This window comes from Zingiber officinale, chromosome 10B (assembly GCF_018446385.1).
Source record: "Zingiber officinale cultivar Zhangliang chromosome 10B, Zo_v1.1, whole genome shotgun sequence".
In the NCBI taxonomy this organism is placed as follows: domain Eukaryota; kingdom Viridiplantae; phylum Streptophyta; class Magnoliopsida; order Zingiberales; family Zingiberaceae; genus Zingiber; species Zingiber officinale.
The window spans coordinates 26,516,668-26,524,686 of NC_056005.1; the positions used below are offsets into that span (position 1 = coordinate 26,516,668).

Consider the following 8,019-nt stretch of genomic DNA (forward strand, 5'->3'; position numbering starts at 1 on the left):
GTCGGATATATACTGAGTGCCTTGGCATAAGAGTAAAATGCTAGGTCCTTCGGATCAGGCCGGAGCTAGGGTCGATCACCGGTTGTCTGTGGATTGGGATCTTAGTGTTGGGTGAGGAGCAAAAGAGGGACATGCTAGTTGCCACCTTTCCTTGATTTTGATTGTCATATTACTTTAACTTCAATCTCCATACCACCCAGGTCTACGTTTAACTTTCTGTATTATTTATATTTATAATGATTATACAAATAATGTAACATGATATCATCAATATATTCTATATGATTCTTTTGAAGTTGAATTCTTTAACTCTAGTAGTATATTTATCTCGAATAATCTATTTTCTAATTTATTTTATATCCCATCTTTATTATCCACGTGAGCATAAATTTTATTTTGAACGATAAATAGGGCAGTTTTTTTTTTTAAATTTTCTGATAAAAAAACTGATTAATACATTCAACGAGCCTAGCTAGCTAGACTCCTGCCTATACTTAAAGGTTGGAAACTTATTTAAACATCGTTAACACAGCACGAGTGAACAGAGATTGTCATTGACGGCGCCATGGGAAATCGCCTGCAGGTGGAGTTTTGCTGTCTTCCTGCCCGATGTCAGCTTGAATCGGCTTCCTTGATTTGTTCTTCCTTCTTGGTACAGCAGCCCGTGGGATGAAGACTCCGGTTCCTCTGCTCTCTCTCCTGCAGGCCGCCTCAAATCCATAGTACGGTGGAACGATAATCTGGAGGAAGTAAGTGAGGAACCTCCAGTGGTCAAAATGAACATTAATTTAGAGAGTGAAGAAATTAACCACCTGTCGAGGAAGCTGAGGAAACTGCGCATGGAGTTCGCCCTTATCGTCATCCATAATAAGCAGGGAAATCTGCTTGCTTAGCTCTGCAAAGGAGACATCATACTCTTCCTCCACGGCCATCAAGTGTTCTGCTTTCCTGTTCTTTGGCTGGTCATGGGCTTTTAATAGGCAGAGAAGCCAGGGACGGGGAATAACTCAGTGGCATGTGGATGGGGCAGTATATGTGGATTGACCGATGGATAAGAGGATTTGGGCAACAACTCTAGGCAACAGAGATTCAATTCCAAGATAGACCTTGAAGAAAATCTTGTGCAAATGTGGCGTGCAATTTAGGGCCTTTTCCTTTCAGTTATCCCCTCCACTAGCTACATGATAAGAGTGTGCAAGGGAGGCTTCCCTCCACGCCAAAACTCCTTACAAACTAGTCTTTTTAAGGTTATTATAAAGAATTTTGGTGGCTCCTTTGATTCATGGAACCAGAGGTCAGCAAGTGATGTGGAATTCATGACCAGTACTAGCTTCACTCCAAGGGCTGGTGGACCACTCCATCAGTGAGAGGTTCAGTTGCCTGTGTGCCATACCTAGCTAAGATAGGAACATGATGACTTTGACCTCTCTTCTAACTTAAGTGAGACTATGAAGGCACCAACTCCAGGTTGTGGGCTCTTCAGCTGAATCAAAATCACTTTTTATTGATTAGCAATTTTGTGAGCCTTTTACTCTTCATCCTCAGATCTTTCTGTTCATGCAAACTCAACCAGTCTTTTAATCTTTGGATAATTTTTTTTTATTTACGATGTTTCAACGTGTATTTGTTTCTTACAAGCTTACTTTTAGAGAATCTCTATTAAGTTTCAACGCTGACTTTTTTAAGGCTTAGTCAAGTTGAGTATGAAGATATAAATTGTGTATTCTTTGTATGATGTCCTTATAGTTTGTGCAATCATGTTCTACCGTATTGTTTGGATGTGTTTGACAAAGAATTTAAATTAGGTTTGTTGGTATGACTATGATATGGGTTGTTACGAACGGATCTAAGTATGATATGATAGTTAAAGTCAAGGTGACCGGTTAGTCAAAGTCAAGAAGAGGATGACAGTCTAAGTAAGAGGAGGTGACAGTCAAAGGGTCACTCTCAATAGAGTCCAACTCCTCGCCCATCGCTAAGGGGTCCCAATACAAGGACGACTGGCCCTAGAGTTGGCCAAGTCTAAGGGTTCTAGTGTGTCGCTCTTATATTAGTACTTAACTGATTGTTTCCGTGCTACTCGGGTTTAATAAAGGACCGGCCTAGCCTATGATATCCGTAGATTTTATACACTTGTTTAGCATGTTTTGACGCACATTACTATATTTTACACATGCTTTATCTATGCATTTTCATATCCTTGCTTACTTTTAGCATATTTACTCTTCTTTGTTCGGAGATCTGCTCTTGTGTGTTTTTTGTCTATAGAAGTAAAATTTGGAGAAGAATTGATGTTCGTGGCCAATTCAATAATCAAGTGAAGGAAGAAGACACTAGCCATGAGTGCCACACGACCATGCTAAAGGAAAATGACCTTGGTCGTGTGAAGATGGTTGGTCGTACAGCTTCAGCAGAGAAGGAGAATGGCACGACTGTGTGAGAGCCACACGACCGCGTCACATTTGAAGCAAATCTAGAACACAACCGTGTAGATCTACACGGCCGTGCAACCTTTCCAGAGCCAAAGAATTGCCCGTCCGTGTGTGCCACACGGCCGTGTGTGCCACACGGCCGTGTGACATTTCCAGAGGCAGCACATTGCTAGGTCGTGTGGATCTGCACAACCATGCAAGACATCCAGTGATAGAGCATGACACAACAATGTGAGAGCCACACGACCATGTGACCTTGGCCGAGAGGAAACACTGCCAGGCCGTGTGAGATCCACATGGCCATGACACGGGTCGTGTGGTGCCCAAATCTCCCTCTCTATATAAAGAGTTCTTCTCCTTTGAAAGAAGGGGAGACTCTCCCTTTGGGGAGATCCAATCTTGAAGCTTTCTTCAATCCTTGGGTGTTGATTCCGGTGATCAAGAGACGTTTCCATCCAAGATTCGACTCCGGTAGCAAGGATTGGTTCCGAATATCACTCGTCATCTATAGATAAGTATTTCTTCTTTGTCTTCTTGATTGGGATCGAAATGTTTACGATCATCTTATCTTCGGTTCTTTTCTTTTGTTTCATGGAGTAGATCTCCTTGTTCTAGGATGGAGGGAGTATTTGTGATGTGAATTGATGTATGAATTCAAGAATTTGCCAACTTCTTGTTTCAATAATGTTGTTATATTTTGTATCAATTCAATCTTGTGTGATTGTTGTGTGTGGATCTAATTACCATTCTTGATTGGATGTTTGTAATTCTTGTGGATCTTGTGGAGGAATTCTCTAGATTGTATGACCGAGGGGTGTCGTGATAGGGTTGTCCCGTTAACAGACATTTAGGGGGATTACCTTGAAGGGTGTGTTGGTTGCTACTCGGAAAACCTAGAGATTCCACTGTACAAAAATTTTGTACAAAGGTCTGAACCTTTTCCTAGCTACCATATGTTCTTTTAAATTAAATTTTGGATCGCCTGCGGAACTTAACACTTTTGATCCAAAACTTAATCTATATGTTCATTTAGGTTTAGACTTGGATCTCCTGCGGAACTTAACACGTTCGACCCAAATCACCTTAAGTTATTAATTCCATTAAACATTAATTTCCATAATTGGTTCCCAGTACTGACGTGGCGAGGCACATGACCTTCTTGGATATGGGAGCAACCACAACCGACTAGACAAAACCTTTTATGGAAAGCTAATATTTAATTTCCTAAAATAACTTTAGGTTAACCGAAAAGAACAATCAAATCACAAGGAAAAGAAAAACAAAAGAACACTATATCGAAAACAAATTCGAAACATTAGAATCGTAAGCCTCTTGTATTTGGTATTATTTCCAAAAATAACTAGTATGATGCAGAAAGAAAAAATACTAGTTATACCTTCTAGAAAGACCTCTTGATCTTCTACCGTATTCCTCTTCTAACCTCGGACGTTGTGTGGGCAACGATCTTCCGAGATGAGAACCACCAAGCACCTTCTTCTTCCTTCTAGGTTTCGGCCACCAAAATTCTTCAAGAGAAGTAGAGGTCCGGCCACCACCACCAAGCTCCAAGGGATGCAAGAAACAAAACCTCCTTTCTCTCTTTCTTCTCCTAGCTAGAACCGGTCACCATCAAGAGCTCCAAGAGGGATTGCCACCGGTCACAAGAAGAAGAGAAGAGAAAGAAGCTAGGGCCGGCCACCAAGGAGGAAAAGAGAGGAAGAATAGAATAGAGTTGTTCACCATGAAGCCTTCTCTACCCCCTCTTTTATAATCCTTGGTCTTGGCAAATAAGGAAATTTAATTAAAAACTTCCTTAATTATTTTGCCATGAAAAAGAAAATTTTATTTAATTAAAAATAATTTCCTTTTTACAAATACAATGGCCGGCCACACCATTCCACAAATCAAGGAAATTTTAATTCACACAAGAATTAAAACTTCCTAATTTGCTTTCGGAAATTTATAAAAATTTCTCAAATAATTTTTCCCTTCATGGTGGTTAATAAAAAGGAAATTTTATAAATTAAAATATTTCTTTTAAACATGTGGATAAAAAGAAAGTTATCTCTAAAAATTAAAATCTCTTTTAATCTACAAATAAGGAAAGATATCAAATCTTTTCTTAATCTTTTGTAGAAACTTATAAAAGAGAATATTTAATTTTAAACTCTCTTTTAAATCATGAACATGATTAAAATTGAAAGTTTTCTTAAAATTTAAAATCCTCCTTTAATCAACAAATAAGGAAAGATTTCAAATTTTAAACTCTCTTTTAAACATGTAGATGATTTACAAATAAGGAAAGTTTTACCAAAAATTAAAACCATCCTTTTAATCTACAAATAAGGAAAGAGATTAATCTCTTCTCTTAATCTTTTGTAGAAAGTTATAAAAGGAAATTTTAATTTTTAAACTCTCTTTAAAATCATGATATCCACATAAGAAATAATTTTAATAAAATCCTTTTAATATTCTAGTGGTCGGCCACCTAAGCTTGGGACCCAAGCTTTTACATGGCTCATCCACTTGGACTTGGCCGACCCTAACTTGGGTTCCCAGCTAGCATAGCCGGCCCCATTGGATGGGTAAGAAGGTGGGTATGCGGTGGGTATAAATCTCTATATACTAGAGGCTACGATAGGGACCGAGAGGAGGAATTGGTTTTGGTCTCCCGATGAAATTAAGCATCCCGTGTTCGCCCCGAACACACAACTTAATTTCATCAATAATAATTCATTCCACTAAAGAACTATTATTGAACTACCGCACCAATCCCAAATTACATTTTTGGCTCCTTCTTATTATGAGTGTGTTAGTCTCCCTGTGTTTAAGATAACAAATGTCCACTAATTAAGTAAGTTACTGACAACTCACTTAATTAATATCTAGCTCCAAGAGTAGTACCACTCAACTTCATCGTCATGTCGGACTAAGTCCACCTGCAAGGTTTAACATGACAATCCTTATGAGCTCCTCTTGGGGACATTCTCAACCTAGATCACTAGGACACAGTTTCCTTCTATAATCAACAACACACACTATAAGTGATATCATTTCCCAACTTATCGAGCTTATTGATTCATCGAACTAAATCTCACCCATTGATAAATTAAAGAAATAAATATCAAATATATGTGCTTGTTATTATATTAGGATTAAGAGCACACACTTCCATAATAACTGAGGTCTTTGTCCCTTTATAAAGTCAGTATAAAAGAAACGACCTCTAATGGTCCTACTCAATACACTCTAAGTGTACTAGTGTAATTATATAGTTAAGATAAACTAATACCTAATTACACTACGACCTTCCAATGGTTTGTTCCTTTCCATTATGGTCGTGAGCTACTGTTTATAATTTGATAACATGATCCTCTGTGTGTGACACCACACACCATGTTATCTACAATATAAATTAATTGAACAACTACATTTATCATAAATGTAGACATTTGACCAATGTGATTCTTATTTCTAGATAAATGTTTATACCAAAAGCTAGGCTTTTAGTATACACTCTAACAATCTCCCACTTATACTAAAAGACTAAGCTGCCATATCTGCTGCCATACATCTGATTCCCAACCCTTCAACATGCCCATCAAAAGCTCTTGCCTTAAGGACCTTAGTGAAAGGATCTATAGGTCATCACCTGATGCAATCTGGGCGGCAACAACTTCTCCTCGTTTATACTATTTCTCGTATTGGGTGGTACTTGCGCTCTATTGTGTTTACTTGCCTTATAGACTTATGGTTTCTTTGAGTTTGCTACTGCACCAACATTATTACAATAAATTGTAATAATCTTTGGACAAACCAGAAATCATATCTAAGTCTATCTTGAGGTTATTGAGTCATTCAGCTTTTATGGCTACCTCAGAGGCTTGCCATATACTAAGCTTCTATGGTGGAGTCCAGAAAAACACCTATGCTTATCACTCTTCCATAGTTATGACTTTACCTCCTAAAGTAAACACAAAACCCCGAGGTTGACTTATTATTGTCCCTATCCGATTGGAAATCAAAATCCATGTAACCCACAAGGACCAAATTAACTGCCTTGTAAGCTAGCATATAATCTCTAGTACCTCTAAGGTACTTCAATATATGCTTTACTGCAGTCCACTGTCCTTGTCTAGAGTTACTTTGATATCTGCTAACTATTCCCTTGGCTGCATAGCATACATTAGGCTTCTGTCAGCCGAAGCATAAAGAACTGCCTTTATTTCCTTTATCTCCTTTGATGTCTACAGAGACATCTTTAGATAAAGTTACTCTATCCTGAAAAGGTAAGAAACCTTTCTTGGAGTTTTGTATGCTTAAAACGAGCAAGGATTTTTTCGATGTATGAAGCTTGGGATAAGTAAAATATTCTTTTCTTGCGATCCCTTATTACTTTGATCTCAAGAATATTTACATTCCTTCATATCGAATTGTTTGGACGACCATACCCTTACTTCTGACAACACTTTGATATTGTTTCCAACTACCAAAAATGTTATCTACGTATAGTACAAGAAATACCACCACGTTTCTATCACGCCTTTTGTATTCACAAGACTTATCCGGTTACTAAATAAATCCATAGACTTTAATAAACCGGATGTTCTAAGACCTTGAAGCTTTGCCTCAGTCCATAGACTGATTGAGCTTGCACACAAGATGCTCTTAGCCCTTTGCAATGAACCCTTCTGGTTGCTTTATATGGATGCTTTCTTCAAGACTTCCATTAAGGAATGTTGTCTTGACATCCACTTGCCAAATAGATAAAAGAATCCGGATAGACTTAAGCATGGCTACCAGTGAAAAAGTTTCCTTTTTAATCAAGCCTTGCCTTGAAAGTTTCTACCTTCCTGTCTATCCTTCTTTTCCTATTATAGACCTTTTACACCCAAAGGCTTTTACACCACTTGGTGGTTTTACAAGCTTCCAGATTTTATTAGAATACATATATTCTAATTCTATTATTCATTACTCTTTGCCAAGATGCTGCATATTTATCTTGGAGTGCTTCGTCTCATGTCCGGAGATCAGGTTCATGTCCTTCAGGGATCGAGTCCAAAAACTCTCCCAAAACATGAATCTTTTAAGGTTGCTTAACAACCCTCCCACTACGACAAGGCATTTTTTTTTTAATTGTGTATCATTTGTGATACGTGTTGCAGTTTTCCTTGTGGTATCTCATCTTGTACAGTTGGTACTAGATTAGAAATGTCTTTTATTATTTCCTTAAGAACAAATTTACTTATGAGCACGTGGTTCATTATATAGTCCTTTTCTAAAAAACAGTCATTGATGCTAACAATGACCTTCTGATTTTTAAGACTATAAACCTACTTTTGTTTATCTAGGATAACTTACAAACAAGTGAACTCCTATCCAACTTATCATTATCTCTCATATGTGCTGGATTACCCGAATCCGAATATGCTTCAAAATAGGCTTACGCCTATTCAGCAACTCTATATGAGTAGAGAGTTATGACTTTGGAAGGTACTACGTTCACTTCCGTTTCCAGAGCATATCCTTAAAACAAATTTGGTAATTTTCTGAATAACTCATCACCTATCTAATTATTCCATAAGAG

The 8,019-nt window shown here is 37.9% G+C and overlaps 1 protein-coding gene across 1 annotated transcript; it reads right to left on the bottom strand.

The window, feature by feature from the left end:
* Positions 1 to 491: 491 nt before the first annotated feature.
* LOC122029744 lies at positions 492 to 1,226 on the bottom strand. The gene is made up of 2 exons (XM_042588859.1): positions 813 to 1,226; positions 492 to 740 (listed from the first exon to the last, which is right to left on the bottom strand). Exons 1-2 carry the CDS (start codon positions 930 to 932, stop codon positions 552 to 554), a joined length of 309 nt encoding a protein of 102 aa, XP_042444793.1. The 5' UTR covers positions 933 to 1,226; the 3' UTR covers positions 492 to 551.
* Positions 1,227 to 8,019: the final 6,793 nt, after the last annotated feature.

Excerpts from the sequence above, each read along its gene's own strand:
- LOC122029744 (XM_042588859.1), bottom strand. The coding sequence starts at position 932 with ATGGCCGTGGAGGAAGAGTATGATGTCTCCTTTGCAGAGCTAAGCAAG. Across the intron at positions 741-812 it reads TTCCTCAGCTTCCTCGACAG|ATTATCGTTCCACCGTACTA; the intron begins GTGGTTAATTTC and ends TACTTCCTCCAG.